Source organism: Trichoderma evansii (assembly GCF_050947405.1).
Source record: "Trichoderma evansii strain SZMC 28006 chromosome Unknown GGI43scaffold_10, whole genome shotgun sequence".
NCBI classification, from domain to species: domain Eukaryota; kingdom Fungi; phylum Ascomycota; class Sordariomycetes; order Hypocreales; family Hypocreaceae; genus Trichoderma; species Trichoderma evansii.
The window spans coordinates 67,212-87,106 of record NW_028145196.1 but is presented as its reverse complement, the minus strand read 5'-3'; the positions used below and the strand labels follow the sequence as shown (position 1 = coordinate 87,106).

General features: G+C 48.7%; 7 protein-coding genes across 7 annotated transcripts; 2 read left to right on the top strand and 5 right to left on the bottom strand.

The window, feature by feature from the left end:
• Nucleotides 1-244: 244 nt before the first annotated feature.
• GGI43DRAFT_42234 (MAPEG family protein) lies at nt 245-1,643 on the bottom strand. Its single transcript, XM_083208094.1, has 5 exons — nt 1,588-1,643; nt 1,275-1,359; nt 974-1,131; nt 652-826; nt 245-580 (listed from the first exon to the last, which is right to left on the bottom strand). The coding sequence occupies exons 2-5, from the start codon at nt 1,307-1,309 to the stop codon at nt 496-498; spliced, it is 453 nt and encodes a 150-aa protein (XP_083060374.1). The 5' UTR covers nt 1,310-1,359; nt 1,588-1,643; the 3' UTR covers nt 245-495.
• Nucleotides 1,569-2,486, top strand: GGI43DRAFT_42273 (uncharacterized protein). The gene is made up of 2 exons (XM_083208147.1): nt 1,569-2,066; nt 2,150-2,486. The coding sequence occupies exons 1-2, from the start codon at nt 1,751-1,753 to the stop codon at nt 2,323-2,325; spliced, it is 492 nt and encodes a 163-aa protein (XP_083060373.1). The 5' UTR covers nt 1,569-1,750; the 3' UTR covers nt 2,326-2,486.
• Nucleotides 2,487-2,923: 437 nt separating this feature from the next.
• GGI43DRAFT_42198 (type-X family DNA polymerase) lies at nt 2,924-5,290 on the bottom strand. The gene is made up of 3 exons (XM_083208037.1): nt 4,114-5,290; nt 3,853-4,032; nt 2,924-3,775 (listed from the first exon to the last, which is right to left on the bottom strand). Exons 1-3 carry the CDS (start codon nt 5,033-5,035, stop codon nt 3,012-3,014), a joined length of 1,866 nt encoding a protein of 621 aa, XP_083060372.1. The 5' UTR covers nt 5,036-5,290; the 3' UTR covers nt 2,924-3,011.
• A 1-nt stretch (nt 5,291) lies between these two features.
• GGI43DRAFT_42205 (uncharacterized protein) lies at nt 5,292-7,199 on the bottom strand. Its single transcript, XM_083208046.1, has 3 exons — nt 6,897-7,199; nt 6,732-6,827; nt 5,292-6,670 (listed from the first exon to the last, which is right to left on the bottom strand). Exons 1-3 carry the CDS (start codon nt 6,989-6,991, stop codon nt 5,593-5,595), a joined length of 1,269 nt encoding a protein of 422 aa, XP_083060371.1. The 5' UTR covers nt 6,992-7,199; the 3' UTR covers nt 5,292-5,592.
• A 637-nt stretch (nt 7,200-7,836) lies between these two features.
• Nucleotides 7,837-10,121, bottom strand: GGI43DRAFT_42181 (RecF/RecN/SMC N terminal domain-containing protein). Its single transcript, XM_083208017.1, has 3 exons — nt 9,830-10,121; nt 8,124-9,761; nt 7,837-8,051 (listed from the first exon to the last, which is right to left on the bottom strand). Exons 2-3 carry the CDS (start codon nt 9,756-9,758, stop codon nt 8,034-8,036), a joined length of 1,653 nt encoding a protein of 550 aa, XP_083060370.1. The 5' UTR covers nt 9,759-9,761; nt 9,830-10,121; the 3' UTR covers nt 7,837-8,033.
• A 3,417-nt stretch (nt 10,122-13,538) lies between these two features.
• Nucleotides 13,539-15,539, top strand: GGI43DRAFT_42159 (glycerophosphocholine acyltransferase). Its single transcript, XM_083207981.1, has one exon. It carries the CDS (start codon nt 13,758-13,760, stop codon nt 15,420-15,422), a length of 1,665 nt encoding a protein of 554 aa, XP_083060369.1. The 5' UTR covers nt 13,539-13,757; the 3' UTR covers nt 15,423-15,539.
• Nucleotides 15,540-16,172: 633 nt separating this feature from the next.
• On the bottom strand, nt 16,173-18,667 carry GGI43DRAFT_42157 (WD40-repeat-containing domain protein). Its single transcript, XM_083207974.1, has 3 exons — nt 18,138-18,667; nt 17,948-18,075; nt 16,173-17,848 (listed from the first exon to the last, which is right to left on the bottom strand). The coding sequence occupies exons 1-3, from the start codon at nt 18,440-18,442 to the stop codon at nt 16,479-16,481; spliced, it is 1,803 nt and encodes a 600-aa protein (XP_083060368.1). The 5' UTR covers nt 18,443-18,667; the 3' UTR covers nt 16,173-16,478.
• Between the last annotated feature and the right edge of the window lie 1,228 nt (nt 18,668-19,895).

The following is a 19,895-nucleotide window of genomic DNA, read 5'->3' as shown; positions in this document are numbered from 1 at the left end:
ATGTAATACTGCTGGAATTGGCGTTTTCTTGTTTTTATTGAAATTGTTTTTAATTCTCTCTTCTTCCACCCATCATGATATCCTACATAATAATTGCTCGAATAGCAACACTTGTAATGAATTGGTAAAAAAAAAAAATAACAGACATGGGCCATTTTGTTCACAAGCTACATGAGAGAAAATATTCCGCAAAAATTAATACCCACGCACACAAGCACACACCTAGGCACACAAACAAATGGCGAAAAGGGAGCAACTATGATTTGAGACAAACAAACATGGTTTCAGCTCAGGAATAAGGGGCTTCTAATGTGGCCAAGGAGATTGATATAGGGACAGGGCTGAAACAAGCACGCGATTCCCTGCTAAAGCATCCCCAACAATAGCAATGGAAATATCTGGATTAACTAAATTTTATTTTATCTTCTCTAATAAAAATTGGTCTATCGCAAAAATAACAAGCTCAAATCAAAGGACAAGCATTAAAAAGAAGACTTAGTTGCTTGTAATAATCAGGTAGGAGGTATAAGCAGCCATGATCTTGAGAGCAAGATCAGCAGCACCGGCGAAATAAGCACCACTAGGAAAATCCAATGTTAGATATAGAGGCTCGTGAAATTGACGATTCTTGGATTGAAGGCAGAAACTCACAATGATCGGCCCTTGGGACCAGCGTTGCTGGTGTAGCCGTACAGGTAAATCACGCGGCCAAGAGACCAGGTGCCGCCGAGGATGGCAGAGGCAACGGGGAAGTTGAGGCCGGCGATGAGGAGGGAGCCAACGGCGGGGAGGAGGTTCTCAGTGTAGTTGTTGTGGGCGCGTTGAGCTGGATATCAAAGTTAGTATGGTGTTTTTGTGTCTTTATGCCACATTTCAATTCAATTCAATTCAACTCATCCTCGGCAAACAACGGCTGAAAGAAAGAGAAGGAAAAGAATACGAAATTTCAGCTACGTGGAGATTCACAACTTACCGCAGTTGAACTTGTAGGCGTTGGGGTCCTTCTCGGCCTGCTCGTGAGAAGCATAGGCGTTGGGGTAGGTGACGCCGCTGGCCTTGCGGAACTTGCCAGTGCGCGCCATGTGCAGGACGTTGACGAAGAAGGCCGAGGTGGCGGCGGCCAGGACGAGGCTGTGTAAGTTGTATATCAGCAATTGAACTTTTATTTTCCCATTGGTTTCAATGAGTTTCTGGCGGTTGCTCAAAGTCTCTCATCCACCTCTTTTCACGCAATTTCATCCCTTCTTCTCGTTGGTGATGTTGCTGAGACTTACCCGTACGAGTTGGAGATTTCGAAAGCGAAAGGCATCTTGGGCGGTTTTGATGTTAAAGAGGTTTATAAACTTGAGTGGAATTGAGCTGCAATTCTTGTTCAATGCGAGTTAGAGAATGAAGGAGAAACAGATGTTGGCAGCAGCAATGGCGGTGGGCATCGTTGTCCATTTAAGCATTCAATGTCCGCAGCCTCGGAAGATCTCCTCTCTCCCCTGACTCGATCCATCCGAGCCCGACTCCAGCCAGAGCGAGGGAGGCAATAGTCCCAGCTGTTGTGAATTCCACCCGCTAACAAGCACCAGCACTACTTACCCGTCTGCGTCCACTAACTGCTACACGATACTACCGCTATAGCTGCTAGCTGACACCTGGCTTGGGTAGCGACTACGGGGTTCAGCGGGCTTCAATTCCTAGCCATTTGAGGCCAATCTGAGACAAAACCTCCACTAACATGATACCTGCTTTTAGGTAGTAGATGTTAGTAGTGAGTAGGCTAACCACACACGCGCAAAAAAGTGCCCACGCCCCAAGCCCCACCACCACAGCTACTGTATACGTGGATTTAATTTTTCCTTCTATCGTCCATTTTTTTTTTTTCTTCTCTGCTCTTCGAACTCGGTGGTGGGGGAGTTCCGAATGCCGCCATTCCTTGCTTCTATTCTGCTTCTTTCTCCCCCTGCGTGGAGACATGGATAACACGGCAGATGCTAGTTTTGCTTCTTGTTTGCGGAGCGAGCTCTGCTTTAAAAGGATCGCCTTATGTTTCCGCAATAGGCACTGCGCGTTATTACGTAGGCATTTGATATGCACTATTTCAGGTGACTAAGGTGAAGTCTGAGAGAAAAAGTCCAACGGGGAATTGTTTAATGGCTAGGCTGTCAGCTATACGCGGATTGTTCGACGTCCAAGGGTCTCTACCCGTCCTGTACTTTACTTGTTCAGGCCATGCAATGGAAGCTTGATGGTATCCAAAGCTCCCAAAAACCTCCCAAAAACCTCCCAAAAACCTCAATACTGATATCAAGTCAACTCTTCAATACACTTATATAATTTGTATTGTTAACAAAACTTGAGAAAAAATCGAATTGACACTTATTCCCAACTCTGGTGTAATCTCAACCAGCCAGACTAAAACTCGGCATTTCAACATCCGCCGACGGTCCGCATCACACGCATCGGATCTTCGCAATGCGACATCCGCACTCACACCAGCATCACGAAAGACGTATGTCTCGCGCTGCCTAAAATATCAAGATGATCCTCTTGTTTTTTTATGAAAGCCACATTTCCTCTTCTCTCTTCCTCCTTCTTTAGCGAGCCTCAAACTAAGACGTAACCCATGCGTCTAGCTGCATCCAAGAGCCATAAGGGATGCTCAAAGTCCGCACTCAACGCCAAAAGTCCGCCTCGCTTCAGCTTGAGCACCAGGCATTCGGGCTTCAAGCAACAGGGTTCAGAATCATGACACTCAGCTCAATCCTACGCAGCTTATTGTCGTGCTTATCAAGCACATTAATAATAATATTACCTTCGTATAAATCATTCTCAGTTACATCGTGACGCACAACTATGACTGCGTCTTCTGGCCCGTGTATAAGTTCGGAAGTCGGAGAAATTCTGGGCAGGACCCGGCTATCGTAAAGTAAGACATGGAGAACAAGCAAACTCTCCAAGAACAGAGTGCAATCAAGGTATTGGCTGTGTCGTAAACTGATTTCAGCTGCAAATAAGCTTCGTCATCCCGTACACCTCTCCGCCGGCGGCCGCCACTCCAGCCCAAGCCCTTCAAACACGCGCCTCTCGGCCGTTTCCATATCAGGCGCCGGTCCTTGCTCGGAACTCTCCAGATCCACCCACGAGCCGTCTGCACGTCTCCGGATGCCGCTGCTGTCGAACTTCAGCCCCATCTTCACCTTGCAGTAACGTCGAAGGTCTCGCTGAAACGTAGTCTCCCCGCTCCATCCAAGTATTGCACACCCGGCCGTCTTCCAAGGGCTGATGATGATATCGACTCTTCGGTGAGGCGCTGCATTATCTTCTTGTTCTTTGTCGTCTCTCGGCTCTTGCCAAACCACCATTGCCTTATCCAATGTATCAAATCCCGAGCCGGCAGAGCGATTCTGGCCACGCCATGGTAGGGGAGCCTGTCCACGCTCGCTATTTCGCGTCCATACACTCAAAGTATGCTTGATGAAAGAGCTCTTCTCCAGGCTGTAAATCAGCTTTTCCACGACATCGAGCGTTTGAGCTTCATCACGGTGGCTTATGATCACATCAACATCGCCACTCTCAGGCTTGCCTCGCCGATAGCTGCCAACAATTACCATTTGGAAGCCTGGGTCGATTCGCCGAGCGTGAGTGAGAATGATATTGGCAATGGCTTCTGTCTCTTCTCGTGAAATCTTGAGCTGAAAATCGTCATAGTATTTGACGCCAATCTGTTGCGCTCTGCTCAGCGAGCTCCATTCATGCTCTACGATATCGTCAAGATCTCGCCAGCCTAGTGACATGAAAGAAATGCTTCGTTAGCGTCCGAAACCACATTCCATTATAATCAATCATGTGTAGTTAACATACCCTTCTTAAAGAAATGACGAGCAGTCACATCTGCGACCCCCCATATATCGTAAAACTTTCTCAGCACAGTGAGTTCAGTGTCGACTGCAGCCGCCTTGGTCTCCTCAGTACATCCATCAGCTGTCCACTGTAGATACAGCTTTGCAATCTTGGCACCGCATCCTGGCAATCTTTCTATTTCTTCAAAAGGAATATTAGTTTTCGTCTTCCATTTTTAATCTACCAACTGAGGGGGGAATCTGCATGGTCAAAACAACTTACCCTGTGGTCGCTGTATCAGAAATGGGTACGCAGCCAAGGAAGCTATCGACGTAGAGTAGGCCCTAACACCAACTTGATCTCCCTGTAGAAGCCGCAACTTACGAACGGCCTTCAGTTCTTTAATGAACGCATCATTTGGCGGGTTGACAAGGGATGGTCTTTCGCACGAGAATGTGGTATGAAGAAACTCAGGAATTGGCGGCAAGGGAATGTCATGCTCTGACGTGGTCTCACGATGCAACGTTGGTGGTTCAGTTCTTTTTCGTCCACTCGGAGTGCTTGGAGAATCTGTTCGCCGTCTTGCTGCCTGCGGTGAGTGCGGACTGGTGCTGATTCTCTGTTGGTCCTCAGCAGCACGAGCAAGCACTGCTGAGGCTCGGCTGGCTGCATAAGAATGCCCCTTCAACCTTTGTCTTGACGGAGAAGTCTTCGGAGCTGTGTCTTTTTTGGGTTGAGACGCCAATTTGCGGCCTCGATAGAGCAAATAATCATCCACGGGTAGCGCAACGTCTTGCTCGAGAGAATCCAACAGCCATGCCAGCTTTAGCACTAATACAACATCTTTTGGCTGTCTCAGCACATCCAAAGCGACGCTACCACTTGCCTCATCCTGAGCTTCCAACGTCTTTGATCCGGATAGTCTCAGGCGTTTCGACGGCGGCTCTTGTGTATCATCATCTCGTTCACGTTTGCTGCTTTGCCCTACCCTAATGTCAATATCTCCGGAAGTCACAGGTTCTGTCGCAAGCCTCAGCCGCCTCAGCTCAAAAAGAGCGCGCTCTGGTCTGGATATCTTGCCCAAAATAACAGCAGCTTCTTGAGAATCGTGAGTCAGAGTAGGTATCTTCTCCTCCAACTTGCGCCGTTCATCCTCTTGTAAGTGAGTGGGCAGCAAGAAAATGCGGGGCAGCTCAGGAGCCATGGCTCAGGGCCTTGCGTGAGCTCGGTGTAAGCGTCATCTCACGAAACCACAATAAATATGAGAGCGCGGAGCTCTTTTTGTATTTTATCAAGCAATCTTGTCGAGCAAATTCGGGCGTTGTTGGATGTTTGTCGTCATGCAAACAGCTGCGTGAATGCCGGATGGAACTCTCCCATTGGCTCTTTCGCCGGTTTAGGAAGGTTTTGCCCCACCTTGTTAATTGTTAATTGAAAAAAAGAAGAAAGTAAACCAACCAGCCAGTTGGTTTTGTTTCCGTAGAAATGAGCCATTCTTATTGCCTGCTCCCATATCTATTGACTACGTACTATTCAAAAGTAAACACATAGAAATGTGCAATCATAGCTGTAGAAGGCCAAATATCAGGCCATCAATTGGCAGAGCGCAAACAGCCTCCCTTCCACCCTATATATGATATATGCTTTGGACTTTTCTATATTTCAGTGCTCCTCCAGGTTGAGTTGCCCCAGCCATGTCTAACTACCATGATCAAACGGCAACCTTTTTTGTTTTTTAAATGAGACTCAACAAATCGGCTTTCAAACATCCTCAAACTCCATCTCATCGTCATCTTCGTCCTCGTCAATGCCGCTATCGTCTTTCTTAACTTCGGTTTCGACCTTGACTCGTTTAATCGCCCTGTCATCCGTGCTGACTCCGTTTCGAGATACATCGCCAGTTGGTGCTTCTGATACCTCGGTCTTGATGCCCGGCGTGCCAAGCCCTGAGTTATTACCAGTTGCCATGACATCCTCAAATTCGTCTTCCTCTTCTTCAGAGGCGTATTCTTCCTCTTCTTCCTCTTCTTCTTCTCGAGCCAGAATAGCAGCCTGTTCTGCTTTCAGCTTCTCGAAAATGTCATCAATCTGTGTGCTGGAAGTATTATCGACCAGCTTGCCCTGAGACGGATTTCGGCCAGCCGACTCCCTGCTCGCTCCCAAAGCATTCGCTTCAGCAGTTGCGGAGAATGACTCTCCGGTGATTGTACTATTGGACATCCAGGCAGGCAGTGCATTCTGCTGTGCAATCTTTTCCTTTCGAAGCCTTTCGGCCTCTTTTTCAGCCTCAGATGGTCCATCGGATGTAGAGATATTGACAGCAATCGACTGTGGGCCGGTATTGGCCAAACCTCTGACCGCCATGGGTCGAGACGACGCATCGTCGACAGGTATTGTGGCTGCACGTTGATGTGTAGCATCACGAACCACCGGTCGAGCTTTCGATAACGCTCGGTCAAAGTCGCATTCGGGGATATGTGCTGCATCGATTTTGGGCAGCAGTTCGCTGATGAATTTGAATTGGTCGTTCAGTCGGGTTGACTGTTCGTGCCCGCCAGCGTTTCGATCGGCTTCAAACGAGAGGGGGTGGCGGCATCGGTGACAAATGAAGCCCTCTGGTCCAACACTGTCCAGCACCTCCATCGCCGTCCATTCTGCCCTACAGAATGAGCAGAAGTATTCCTTCTTCTCATTTACTGGCACCGTGGTTCCTTGAACCTCTTTGTCTATGTTGTAAACTCGCCACTTGATGGCATCAATGGTGTGTCGATAGTTGATGTAGTACCACGTGCGATTGCTCGGTCGGGGATTACCCGGTCGTAACTCTGATCTCGTGTGGCTGTTATAACAGTAAGCTATCTATCGAAACATCAAAACATAGCAAAGAGTCTCAAGCATACACTGTTAGGAATCGATCCTCTCGTAGTTTTCCGCATATCTTGTGCAAATCTTTCGTATTGATTGCCATTAGATAGGCAAGATCGTCATCTCGTAGACTATCCAAGACTTATTTCAGCTCATCTCATTCTCGTATTCAAAGCATTTAACTCGTCAAAGAGGCGTACGCTTCATGAAGAATCAATGCGTCTACAACGAGGATGTCTCGCGTCGAGTAGAACGCCCGCATGACGGCCTTGATCAATGTGACAGCGAGATCCATGGCGCCGACTCTGTATAGAGATCGTTACGATAGAAGCAATAAGCGTACAGCTCGTTCAAGAGGTTTGCGCTGGATCGTTCGTCTCGATTTCTTCACGTGAGAAGTCTCGATTTCGATGCGCTCTGGGATGTCTCGCAGCGTCGATAAGGAAATTGTCGATGGAAGAAGAGGGTAAATGGTAATTCGATTCAAATAGTATAATATCGAGTAATTTAATGACCCTCATACAACAGAGGTGGCGGTGTTTCGGGTTGCAAAGGAGGGAGAGTAAATCGTGTTCATCGGAAGAAGTGCATCGTTCTGGTGGCCCTTGGCTGCGCAGCTTTACCTAGATTATGCAAAAAGGGATACGCCGGGAATCGTTCCGGTTGTCAGAGAGATAAATAGCTTTGCGATTTATACGAAGAAGGTATCGAGCTATTTAAAATATATTTTTCTATGGCGCAAATTCAGAACAATGTATATGGGAAAAAGTAAAGTTTGTCGCGTCATTGCGCCTCGTCTGCCTACTGTAGTCGCGACTCCAAGGTCGGAGATCGGAGAAAGGTTAGGCCAGTCAATGCTACGTACATACACATATGTACGCTGCGCACCCATCAACTGATGGCAGTTAACTCTTTTTTGCAATTTATAGATTCGCTTTCTTAACTATCCTCTATACTCTTATAAAGCATCTTACTATTTTCACCTGCGAGTATATACATTACGTGCATATACCCTTACCTACTGGATATCTTCATGGTACCTGGGCATCAAGTTGAAGGGGTAACCTATATAACCGTAGCCAAGCTGACGTGCCCTGTAACCATATCCGCGAGAGCGGAATCAACTAACTCAATAACAGCAAGAAAAAGTATATATTCATCCATACGCCAAGTAAATCATTAGCTCGTAGTAATCCAATGGTCGAGGTGTGGCCCCGTTCATTGATTTCCTGCGTTTTTCCTATCCAGCCTGCCCTTGCTCTTTACACACTGCCCTCCCATCCGGTCGTTAATATTGATACATAAATAAGAAATACTGCCAGAGAACTTGCATGCGATCAAGCGTATTTCCTAAGCTGTGATTTGAAAGAAAAACGGTTAGCTTCAATGCATACCAATATGAGGCGGCATATAGATATATAACTTACATCCAATGTTAATGTCCGAGAGCTGTTGACCTCCTGGTCACGATAAACGCCCACAAGACTCTCACTGTCCTGGAACAGGCCAGCCTTCAAACTGATGACGATGAACTGCATACCAGGGCCAGAATGTTCGCGAATATATTTCTTGATTTTATCCACATTGGCATTGTCCAATGCAGCGTCCACCTCGTCCAGGACAAAGAAAGGACTTGGCTGGTAGCTGTGGATGGCAAAGAGAAGTGCCAATGCTGCCATAGTCTTCTCACCACCGGAGAGATGTTCCATATCTCGGAATCTCTTGAGTGGAGGCATGGCATGGAATTTAATACCTGACAGATACGGCATATCTGTGTCTTCTTCAATATCCAGGTATGCCTGACCACCTAGTGGATACGCGTCAGACCGAGTAAGGTCCTTGTAAACATTCGTAATTTGGTCCGAGATATGAACAAAGGCCTTGTTGAAGAGTTCATATCTTCGCTGCTTGACATCGTTGAAAGCTTCCTTGGCCTTGTGTGCTGTTGTTTTGGAGTCTTCGTACTCTTGATCTGTCTGTTTGAGCCTTGTCTCAACGCTTTCTAATCGCTCCATGGCTCTCATGTTGGGATTCAGTTTCTCCAATTCCGCTGTGAGAGTCGAGATTTTCTCTGTCAACGTGTCTTCGACGCTGGGTTCGCCAGATTCTTTCAGGTCTTCATCAAGACCGTCGAAATCAATTTCGATGCCGTGGTCATCGAGTGCGATATCCATCATCTCATCATCTCCACCATCGACGTCCATAGCATCTGGATCTTGTCGTAGCAAGTCATCTTGCGTCGGCAGGTTGTCCAGGGCTCCCTCCGTCAATGGAATCTGGATCTGCTCAAGTCGACATCGTCGCAGTAGTGCAGACTTGCCAGCGCTATTCTTCTGCACAGTTGTTTCCAGAGCGTTGATTTCTCGTTGGGTGGCTTCGATATCTTTACTACGTTTCTGTAGCTCTGCTTTAGCCTCGCTGACCCCCTGATTCTTCTCTGACAGCTCAGCCTTCAGCTCCTCGAGTGTCTCCCCAAGGGCGTCTAGCTCGTCTTGGTCTTCGCGCTTCGACTCCTCGATTTCAGCCTTCTCTCTGTTGTAAGCCTTCACGTCTTGTTTCAGTCGCTTTACTTGATCTTGTATTCTCTTGATGCGTGCTTCGGTGTCGCTGTGGCGTGAAACTTCCCAGTTGAGGCGAGTTTCCAGTCTCTGCCTCTGGACTTCGTACTGGTTGCGCTTCTCAGAAATCTCTTGTTCTAATTTACCTTGGGAAGCTTCATATGCACGGATATCGCTGTATCCAAGCTTCTTGCAGAATCCAGCAAAGACTTCATCTTCCACACGCGCAATAGCGTCTCGGAACTCTTGCACTGTCTCTTTGGTGCGATCCAGTTGCGCCATTTGGTTTTCATACTTGGGTTGAAGTTCCTGTAGCTGCTTCTTTTGGCTGTCGAGTTCGCGCTTCTTGCTTGTCCAGTTCTTGTTCAACGCTGCTAGCTCGTCTCTAGTCGCCGCCAGCTGCCGTTCAAACCCGTTTAACTCGATCTGTAGAGATTCTTCCTGAGATCCCCTGCGATCCGCTTTGGGTAGACGATCGATCTCGCTCTTCAACTTGGCCGCCATCCGCTGAAGATTCTGAACGTCAGCTTCTTCAAACTTACGCTTTCCGCCTTTGGGCTCAGGACCACGACCACCTGTCATTAAGCCAGCTTTGTGAATAATATACCCCTCCAGCGTAACAGCCTTGACAGGTATCTTCTTCTCGTAACAGATTTGTTTAGCAATGTCCAGTGTGTCGCAAACCACAGAGCTACCGCATGCGTATGACATGGCTCTCTCAACTGCTGGTTCAAAGTTGATAGTATCGATTGTGAGTCTGGCGCCGGGGAAGCCCTTGATGGCGGTATTGACGGCATTAACCTTGATATTGTCTAGCGGAATGAAGGTCATGGGAGAGAATCTCTGTTCTTTCAGGTACTGAACACATTCCACACCGGTTTTCTCTGTATCGACAACCACAGAATCGAAGTCTCTTCCCAAGGCCACGATAACGGCCTCGTCGTACTTCTTTTGTTTAGGCGTACAGAGGTTTCCAACGCGGCCACGAACTCCAGGGAATATACGTTTCAAAGTCGTTACCATTTCTTTCATGCGTGTCTCCCTGTCATTTTGGCGGCGGCCATCGTCGGCCTCTCTAAGCTTTCTCGCAACATCTTCAAGCTTCTCTTCGAGCTCGGTCCGTTTCTGGTTGGTTCGCACTCGCTCAGACTGGAGCTGGTTGAATTCCTTCTTCTTGGTGGTAATATCATTGGTGATGTCTTTCGTCGCAGATTCAGCAGAGCCTCGTCTTTCTCCGATGCTGGTAAGCTCTGCCTCCATTTTCTCAATGGCGGCGGAGATACTATCTACCTTGCCCTTGAGACTGTTGACGGTGACCTCATCCGCCTTCCTCTGTCGCTCGAGGTTTTCCAGCTTTGCCTGGTTGGAACCAGGGCGGGCCAAAACCTGTGCTCGGAGCGCGTTGTACTCTTTGCGGTCATCGTCACTTATCTCTCGGCCAGTCTTCTTCAGCTGCTCTTTGACGTCTTTTTCAAAAACATCCTGGGCTTTCTTGACACTTCCAATGTCCTTCTGAACCTTCTGAACAATATCAGTTTGCTCTTCAAGTTCCTTGCTGACTTTCTGCGATTGAGCCTGCAGCCTTTCAATTTGCTGCGAAGATTCATGGATCTTCTCGTCGAATGGAACTAGAGCATTCTCCTTATCTTCGATATTTCTTTCCGCGTGCTTGATATCCTTTTCCACCTTGTTAACCTGCTTCTGGACAGTGGATTGGTCTCTTCGAGCTTCGTCAAGTCGATTCTCAAACACTTCTACATTTCTCCGCAGCTCTTTCAAGTTTTCATGGTGATCTTGGATGGCGGCACTCGAATCGTCCATGGCTTTCTGAAAATGGTAGAGCTTCCACAGAGAGTGTGTGACAATGGCTGCATCTCTTTCTTCGGTTTTCTTTTGGAAGCTGTCTGCTTCCTTCTTTTGCTCACGATATTGCTTAATTTCGGAGTTGATACCACGACGGCGATGGAACTGGAAATTCTGGTTTTCGATGGCTTGCTCGGCTTCGGCCTGGAGTTTTTCGTACTCAGACTTGTATTCCAAGCTTCCCGATATCTGTTCGATGAGACGCGTGAGGTCCTGTGGAGATTGTGAGGCAATAGCCTCGACATCTCCTTGGAAGACTAGGAAATTGCGCGCCTTGATCAGGATGTTTTCCGCTTCCAAAGCTTCGTTGTATTGCTGAGCCGTAACCACCCGGTCGTTGATACGGTACTCGCTGGCTCCCTGGCTGGTGATGGTTCTCTTCCATTTTTGTTCCTCTCCAGCGTCGTCTTCATATACTGCCATGACCCAAGCAGTCTTTGGATCTCCTCGGGACGCCTTATCGTCGTCGGCAAAGTTGCTCGCATCGGCAGGCGCCTGGGCGGACCCATCATCGTTGATCTTCGACGTCTTTAAAACGCGCCCACGATAGACAAGCTCCTTGAGGTGCGTGGATCGCAAATGAGAAGATTTAATGCCAAGAACAAAGGAGATGGCGTCCATCCTGTCCCACCCTCGTGATTAGTACAGCGGTCCAATAGCGACAGGCACGAATTTCTGAATAAAGTTACTCACGAGTTGGATTTACCCGAGCCATTGGGTCCAATAATCGAGGTGAAGTAGGAATCGCCGAATAGGAGAGTATGGTGACCCTTGTAGGACTTGAAGTCTGGAAGCGCACAGTTAGTGAAGCCCAACGGTCACGATCAATAAGTAGTCCGAGAAGAGCATACTGTGCAACTCAAGTCGTATGAGTTTGCCCATGGTGAAGGAAATGCAGCGGCGCCCGCAGCCCGCAAATTTAAATCAGGATTCAGTCGCAACCGATACAAAACAAAGCGCTGGCAACAGTGCAGCTCTGGCGGCGGAGCACGCGCGGAGTAGCCCAATTTAAGAGGGTTGACAACACCACACGATGGGGATCCCTCGATGCAGTTCTCTCATAGGCGGTGCCGCACGAATTACAAATTTCCCCGACGATGCGTGAGGCTGTAGCACGTCATGCTAGGAAATTGCGAGGCGTTGCTGCTGGGCGTTGCGCAATGCGAGAAGCAGCTTTGACGCGTCGCGAACTGCGATTCTGTAAAGTTCACTAAAACAGGCACTACTCTGCTACTACTGCTGGGTAGCACCACTAATGGGACCTGGCCTAAGGTAGGACGACGGCGCTGTAGCGAGTACAAGTATGGTGGGGGTAGGGCAGTTTTGCGCTGGCCTTGGGTGGGAGCTGCTTGGCCATGGATCAACCCATTTCCGCATCTCAGCCAAACATCGGTACGTACCGCTGCCTCTGGCTGTTCCGCATCAGGCTGCATTGCATATGATGTCGTAATCACGTGATGCTTTTCCGGATTCGCCCAAACAATAAGTGCTTCACAGCTGACTCAAGCCCCAAAAAGGCTTGTCCTGCGCAAAAAGGCTTGTCTTTGTTTAGCGCCCGACCTCCTCCAACCAGAGAGCGGAACAGCAGCACCTGCTACGGCAATGGTTCTCGATTTACTTTCGCTTCTTCTACCTGCCTGAAAGCAAAGGGAAAAGAAGCCAATACAGTGGGCTGTCAGATGGCCTGGACCACATTACCCTTTTTTCCAATGGCGTGCTATAATATTTCTTTGCGGCTACTTTGTACATAAGATACACAGCTCTAGGCCTCATCTTTGTATAATACCGCCTTTTACTTCCATCTTTCAAGCTGTTACCGGGTAGGATGCTGTTTGGGCAGCATGTAAGCTGTCGCCAGTCCAATAAGACGCAAACAGGTCCAAAGTCCCCGTTCTTTTCTGTCGTGTGTAGCATCTTTGCCCGAGTAATGCGATGCATATACTCTGTACACTCTTTGCTGGGTACAGGGGTCCAGCAGCCGCTAATTAAGAGGGCATGTGGGGTTGTTGGGCTACTGCCGTGTTTTGCAGTACTTATAGCTTTAAACGTGTTGGGAGATATTACCCAAAGAGACTTTCATCCCCTAGGAGCTGCCATTAGTAAATTAAGTATTGAATTGTATCATCATTATATCACCAGGTACCTCCTAACTGCTAGAACTATCACATGGACGAGACCGCGACCCTGGGGACAGCTTAGATAGAGGCGTCTTGCGGATGATCATCGATGGGACCATGGCAATGATTTAGGCTCGCATCAACCTCGCAACCTAAAAGAAACTCTTCTTTCTATATTTTTTTTATCCCCTCTTTACTCAAAACTCTCCTGGCACCTTAAAGACTGGCCGTGCCTTTTGCTGGCTCTCCTTCTCTCTCCTATATTCCTGTTTCTCCCCCTACTTCTCTTGACCCACGTTGTCGATCTGTGGTCATCACTTGCGGTGACATTTTTGCCACCGTTTGCGATTACATCAACCAGTTTCGCAGGTTGAATATCCATGAACTGATATAGCTGCGATACTGCTGAATCGCTCGACGCATCGGATTCACTGGACTGTAATCTATGGGCCTGTGAACCACCAGCAAGCTTAGATTTATCCATGCAAACTAGATCTCGCTGCTAGCTACAGCTACCGTGAAGATGGACGAAGAAACCAACTCGACTACTCCTATTTCAACGCCGGGAACCAGGTCGTCCGGAAATATAGACCGCCTACCAGCTGCTGCGGAGGCCGACCTTGCCTCTCCTCTAAGCTCGTCACCCCTCGACGCCGACATTCTCGATTCCCCTTCACTCAGTGCTACGACTCCCAAAAGCCACAGACTGTCAAGGAATCCATCCTTCTCCGGCAGCAGCAGCACCTACCAAGATGACTGGGACACGCTCCCGCCGCTAGATCGGTTGACTGTCCTCGATCTCCTGGACAACTTTGCCCTGCCTCAGCAGCTCGAGAAGCTCCAGAGGGGCATTTCCGCCCAGACCGACAAGGTTCGACGATCAAGAGATGCCTTCAAATCAAAGACCCAGCTTGCCCGCGATCGAATGGTGGAAGAATGGAGGCGGCGTGTCCCCTCAGCTGATGAGCAGCTCGAGCGATACAGGAAGCGCATGCGAGAGCGAGTCGAGAAGCTCGGCAAGCAATGGAACAATACCAAGGCCATCAGCCTCCGAGAAAAGATATCTTTTATTTGCGGCGTTATGAACATTTTTGCAAGCGGATACCTTATAGGTGGCTACCCCGAATGGTTCCACATCTGGTATACTGCCCAGCTCATATACTTCATGCCCATCCGTATCTTCACCTACAAACGGCGTGGATATCACTACTTCTTGGCCGATCTCTGCTATTTCGTCAATGTACTGCTTAGTCTTAGCCTTTGGGCCTTTCCCCAATCGAAAAAGCTCTTCACGGCGGCTTACTGTCTGGCTTATGGTAACAATGCTGTGGCAATCATCATGTGGCGTAACTCCCTGGTATTCCACAGCTTTGACAAAGTCACGTCTCTCTTCATACACATCATGCCTTGCGCTACGCTCCACTGCGTCGTGCATCTATACCCTCCTGCAGAGCAGATGATACGGTTCCCAGCCATCTATGCCATCAAGTACTCGACCCCTGGATCCTCGACGGCGTATGCGAATGTCTTCTCCATGCTCGCGTGGAGCACCATTCCCTATGCAATCTGGCAGCTGAGCTACTACTTCTTCATCACCGTTCGCCGAAGGGATAAGATTGCTGCTGGTCGTCCCACGTCATTCACCTGGCTTCGAAGATCATATGCCAAGACTTGGATTGGCAAATTCGTCCTCGCCCGCCCCGCCGCGTTGCAAGAGCCCACGTTCATGATGATTCAGTACTTTTACGCCGTGCTGACTATACTCCCGTGTCCAATCTGGTTCCTTAGCCGATGGGCGTCTACTGCATTCCTCCTCGTTGTGTTTAGCTGGAGCATCTACAATGGCGCAACCTTTTACATTGATGTTTTTGGCAAGCGATTCCAGAAAGAGCTCGAGGCTATGCGAGCAGACGTTATCAAGTGGCAGAATAACCCAGAGACGCTACTCCAGTCACCTCAGATGGTCCCCCACGCGGATGGTCCTCCTGTACAAGGTGGTACAAGTTTAGATGCTCAGTTGGCGGCTTCGCCCCTGGCACCATCACCAATGCGACCAAGCGCCGGAAAGGATAGAACCACGAGCCTGGACCATATACCCATGTTGGATGAGACTTCCAAGGTCAGCGCTACCGGAGTGGATAGAGGAGATGAAAGCGTCGCGAGAGAACGGAAAGCAGGCGAAGAGTAAGAATATTAGGAGCTTAAGGGAGTTTGTACAGGGAAGAACACAGAGCAGGCGACAAGGAGGAGAAAGGGAACCTGGAAAGTCAATGTGGCAGTCAACTTCTTTAATGTCAAGAGCCGTGAATTAAACAGTAAATGGTGACATACGGTAAGCGGAACGTTTAGGCCGGGTCTCTTATGTATCTATCTCTTTTGGTGTTGGAATGATATCCTCGTAAGTTTTGTTATTTGCCTTGGTTTATGGTAGAGTTTTTACTCGATCAGACTTTTCAGTTTTATCGAGGCCTCTTTTCTTTATAACGACATGGTTATGGGAATGCGTGGATTGGCTGCTGTAGCAGGAGAATTTGAGCGTGGCTTGTTTAATATGGACTCGGAAGATTACTTGTTCTATTTCATTATCTTTGTCATTTATTAGGTAGTACTCAATGATTATGACTTCATACATATTACATCACTATCCACACCAAGTGCATGTTGCCAAATATAGATTGATGATATGTTCATTTGTCAGTTCATGATCAGATATATCCCCTATCTTCTCTATAAATGCGCTAGGCTGCACTGAAGCAGCAAAAACTATGACCGCTGTGAGGAAGCTGTGCTGGTCGTCTTGACCCTTTGCCTTTTCATACTGCAATAGGGCATGAAATAAAAAAGCCAATGTACACCTTGGGCTTGATAACAAATAGCCCGACCCAAAAACACCAGAAAAAAGTGGTTACCATGCCGCTTAAGCGGCCCAAGAAATAATACCATCATCACCGCCGCGCCAAATTATGCCAAATGATAAATCAAATGAATAGCAAAGACGTTATCGCATTTCATTCCCGCAGGCTCGCGTGGAAACATCTCACACGCGTTGCCAAACAACGTACATACGCACAACTCCTTGCGTAAAAATAGAAAAAAAAAAAGCAAAAGTGGTTTTCTTTGAAAAAGAGGGGGACGAGACGCCCAGGGTATAAACATAAGAAATGGAGCATCTTGTCAAAGGAGAGATGTGAATTCAGTCAGATTATCATGATCTCGTACGGCTTGAGCAGCCAGATGTCAGATTTTATCGAATGATTCCCCAGTCAGCGAATTTGCCGCCTCCTGTCTCACCATCTTCCCGAGTGCCTGGTCGTCGACCGAATACGGACCAGAAACGCAGAGTCTCATCGCCGGCTCCCGTCACGATAACACGGCCATCGGGACTCATTGCCAGGTATAGAACACGGTATGTATGTCCGGTTAAGCTGGCCACTTGTGTCATAGATGGATACTTCCACACAACAATCTGATTCTGGCTATAGCCATGGGTTGAGACGATTTCGTTGGAGTTTTTCGACCAAGCGAGATTGCACACCTGGCTTCCGGTATCGATTTCGTTAACAACGGTGCCTTTAACGGTGTCGTGGAATATGATGCGGCGATCGGCTGTACCACCACCAGAAGCAAGTAGGCCCCGCTGGTGTGGTGACCATGCAATGGCCTTGACGGCAGCATTGTGGTCAGAGAATTTCCAGAGCGGTGTGTCTGAAAGTTTATCCCAGACCATGAGCTTGTTATCGTTGCCACCACTGGCTAGCTGGCCATCTTCACAGTTCCATTTCAAACCACAAACCTCTTGTTTGTGGCCGACAAGCTTCTTGAGCCACTGGTCAGGTGCCCGGACGTCTCGGTGGTAAATGAGCCGGTCGCGAGAGCCGGATGTGAGGATATGCGAATTCCATGCCAAGGATCCTACACGAGCTGTATGCCCAGTCATGGTTCTTAATCTTCTAGCTTTTTCCGCATCCCAAATCTGGACGAGGCCCTTTCCGGTTCCGATGGCGAGGTGTGTGCCCTTTTGTATCCATGATACACTTGTTACGGTATCGTCCTCCAAGGTACATAGCTTGTTGACCTTGCTGGTCTGAGCATTCCACATATAAACGCTAGATCCCAGCCCAACCCCCAGAACGTTTGCACTTCCCCAGTCAACCAGATTGAGGTAGAAGTCGTCGGCGAGCTCAGGAGCATCGAGAACTTTGTATGGAACTTTGCTGACTGCTCGAGGTTGGCGACGCGGACTCAAGAGCATCTGCTGGCTGCCAAGTCGCACAGGCGATAAGCTGTAGATCTCCGCTCTTGTGTCCAAATTCGGGCCATGCCGACTCTGGGGAGTTTTTGAGGGAGTGAGATGGCCCACAGGGTGACCGTGATGACGGGGCGAGAGGTATGAGAAGAGGTTCTTATGGGGGGTTGATGGGGTCAATGACGAAGGCAGAGTTACGGCGGAGCTGTGGCTGGGAGGAGTGTGGGATCGTGTGCCATCCTGAACACTGACATGTGAGGAAACAGGCAGGTTGCTGTCTGGTGATAAGGAGGGAGTGACTTGTGGCACTGATCCTTCAAACAGCTCCGCACGCAGCAATGTTGAGAATGTGCGATTGGCTTCCTCGGCTGTGACGTAGTTAGTAACCAATTTTATTCATCGCTTTAACCTTAACCATCACAACTGAAAGTATGAGAGGGGATGATGAGACAGGAGATTCGGCTTACTCTTCTGGAAGTGAAGTTCACCTTGCGGCGTTCTCTTCTTATGCCTTGAGGGAGTAGCGGGAGAAGCATCTTCATGTAGAAGGCTGAAGCTGGCTTGTAAATCTTGGCCAGTGCGAGTAGGGATGAATCTAGAATCCAAAGTCAGAAGCCATTACAAGCCATGATGGATAATACAGCGGGGATGACCAACCGATCGCCATTGATCCTTTGGCGTTTGCGAGAAGGGCTTGCTCCGGGAGTACTTTCACGCTGGGGGCGTTGCAGCTCCCTCAAGAGAGCGCTGTCGACGGCGTCTACATCAAAATCCGCGGGATGGGCGACATCGCTAGCTCGTGCCCTGGTTCGCATTCGTCGCATTGTGCCGCTGTTGCTCTCTGCGTTTGGTTTTGCTTCCAGCCGGCTGCGATCTGATACAGGAGGAGGCGTGGACATGCGAACGGTGTTGTTTGTGGCTGGCTGCTTGGATTCGCCCATGGTTTTCTTGGAGGGACCCATGGTACCGACAAATGGAGATGTCGCTGTGTGGTGTTAAGTAGGCCTCAGGCCTTGTGGCGTGGTCGTGATGAAGGACGCAGCACCGTCGTGGGGAGTCCCCTCGGAAGTAGTTGCTCGGATCGTAGGCTCTCCGGCGGGGCGGTTGGCGGGTGAAGAGAGAAATGATGTTGAGGTGAATAATATTATGCTGGTAGCAACCGAGAAGAGGGTGAGCGAGCGCGCATCCAGTCAGAGTGTGGGTGCAAGTCGTGTGTTCATCGAGTAGAGTCCACCGCGTGCGAGGGCGAGGGATGAAAGTAGAGAAAAAGAGGGCGGATTGGCGACTATCGCTGGGACGACTGGTGGATGTTTAATCAACACCGATCGCACGGACGACAAGGTCGAAATACACAAAAAAAAAAAAAAAAAAATCGAGAAAAGAAAGTCGAAAGGCAATATAGCCCGGTATAGTCAGTCGTTCGCTATTAATGGCACTTGCAGGCGCACAAGTGTGTCGAGGAAGTGGGAAAGCGAAGGAGGTGGTGGGTGATGAAGACGGAAGACGGGCCTGTGGTTGAGACGGAAAGCTGCGAGAGGCTGCTGGAGGGAGGTTGAAGCCGCTGGGGAAATGGCTGCGAGAGCTGGACTATGCCTAGTCGGGGGCGTCAACGTGCTAAAGGGGGGTGGAACAATAATATTAGCAGCGAGTGCTAGTGGGAAAAACGCGGCGTGCGTGAACAACAACATTGGCTGCGGCACACGCCAAAACTCTCTCACACTGCTACCATTCGCCTGCCAAAGTAAACAATAAGGGCAGGGGCTTTTTTTTAATTATTTATTCCAAACCTTTTCCTTTCTGGCCTATTATGTATATTGATTGCACAATGAATACTACCCCCTCCGGATGAATGAATGAATGATTGCATGAATGCATGTAGGCATAGCTTCAATAAATACAATGAATACAATACTTAGCACCATGCTCTTTATTTTATTTTCTCTTTCTTCCTTACCCCATCTATACAAGGACGACACGATGCAATGCATATAATAGAACAACGTCACTACAATAGCAGACTGGGATGATTCAGTGCTCGTAGCTACCAGCCACACGAAGCTGGTCACAAGGTTCGAGGCTCTTTTATGTAGGGCGGCTCTACACCTTTACAATACGCTAGAAACCAGAAACTCAAATTAAACACCAGCCCGCAGAGTTGCTTCAAGAAAAGAAGCCTAAGAATAAAAGCCCACGGTAGCAACCGCACGCGCGACTCATCTCAGCGCTTGTAGCCCAGCACTATAAAGTACCCAGACCCAGACCCAGACCCAGACCCAGACCCAGCCCAGGGACCTGCTACTAGCAGGTAGTATTGTGCGTATATTAAAGTACTCACAGACGGAGTGCTTATAAGTGTCTACACGTGCGCATCACATTGAATTAATATAAAATGACCGGCTCAAAGGGCCGTGGACG

Coding starts and splice junctions, on each gene's coding strand:
- GGI43DRAFT_42234 (XM_083208094.1), bottom strand. CDS start 1,309: ATGCCTTTCGCTTTCGAAATCTCCAACTCGTACGG. Junction 1,132..1,274: donor GAAATCTCCAACTCGTACGG/GTAAGTCTCAGC, acceptor CAACTTACACAG/CCTCGTCCTGGCCGCCGCCA. Junction 581..651: donor GGTCCCAAGGGCCGATCATT/GTGAGTTTCTGC, acceptor GGATTTTCCTAG/TGGTGCTTATTTCGCCGGTG.
- GGI43DRAFT_42273 (XM_083208147.1), top strand. CDS start 1,751: ATGTTAGTAGTGAGTAGGCTAACCACACACGCGCAAAAAAGTGCCCAC. Junction 2,067..2,149: donor TAGGCACTGCGCGTTATTAC/GTAGGCATTTGA, acceptor TTTAATGGCTAG/GCTGTCAGCTATACGCGGAT.
- GGI43DRAFT_42198 (XM_083208037.1), bottom strand. CDS start 5,035: ATGGCTCCTGAGCTGCCCCGCATTTTCTTGCTGCCCACTCACTTACAA. Junction 4,033..4,113: donor TCTGATACAGCGACCACAGG/GTAAGTTGTTTT, acceptor TTCCTTTTGAAG/AAATAGAAAGATTGCCAGGA. Junction 3,776..3,852: donor TCGTCATTTCTTTAAGAAGG/GTATGTTAACTA, acceptor TCATGTCACTAG/GCTGGCGAGATCTTGACGAT.
- GGI43DRAFT_42205 (XM_083208046.1), bottom strand. CDS start 6,991: ATGGATCTCGCTGTCACATTGATCAAGGCCGTCATGCGGGCGTTCTAC. Junction 6,828..6,896: donor GCATTGATTCTTCATGAAGC/GTACGCCTCTTT, acceptor AGTCTTGGATAG/TCTACGAGATGACGATCTTG. Junction 6,671..6,731: donor GAGGATCGATTCCTAACAGT/GTATGCTTGAGA, acceptor CTGTTATAACAG/CCACACGAGATCAGAGTTAC.
- GGI43DRAFT_42181 (XM_083208017.1), bottom strand. CDS start 9,758: ATGGCGGCCAAGTTGAAGAGCGAGATCGATCGTCTACCCAAAGCGGAT.
- GGI43DRAFT_42159 (XM_083207981.1), top strand. CDS start 13,758: ATGGACGAAGAAACCAACTCGACTACTCCTATTTCAACGCCGGGAACC.
- GGI43DRAFT_42157 (XM_083207974.1), bottom strand. CDS start 18,442: ATGGGTCCCTCCAAGAAAACCATGGGCGAATCCAAGCAGCCAGCCACA. Junction 18,076..18,137: donor CAAAGGATCAATGGCGATCG/GTTGGTCATCCC, acceptor TTTGGATTCTAG/ATTCATCCCTACTCGCACTG. Junction 17,849..17,947: donor TGAACTTCACTTCCAGAAGA/GTAAGCCGAATC, acceptor ACTACGTCACAG/CCGAGGAAGCCAATCGCACA.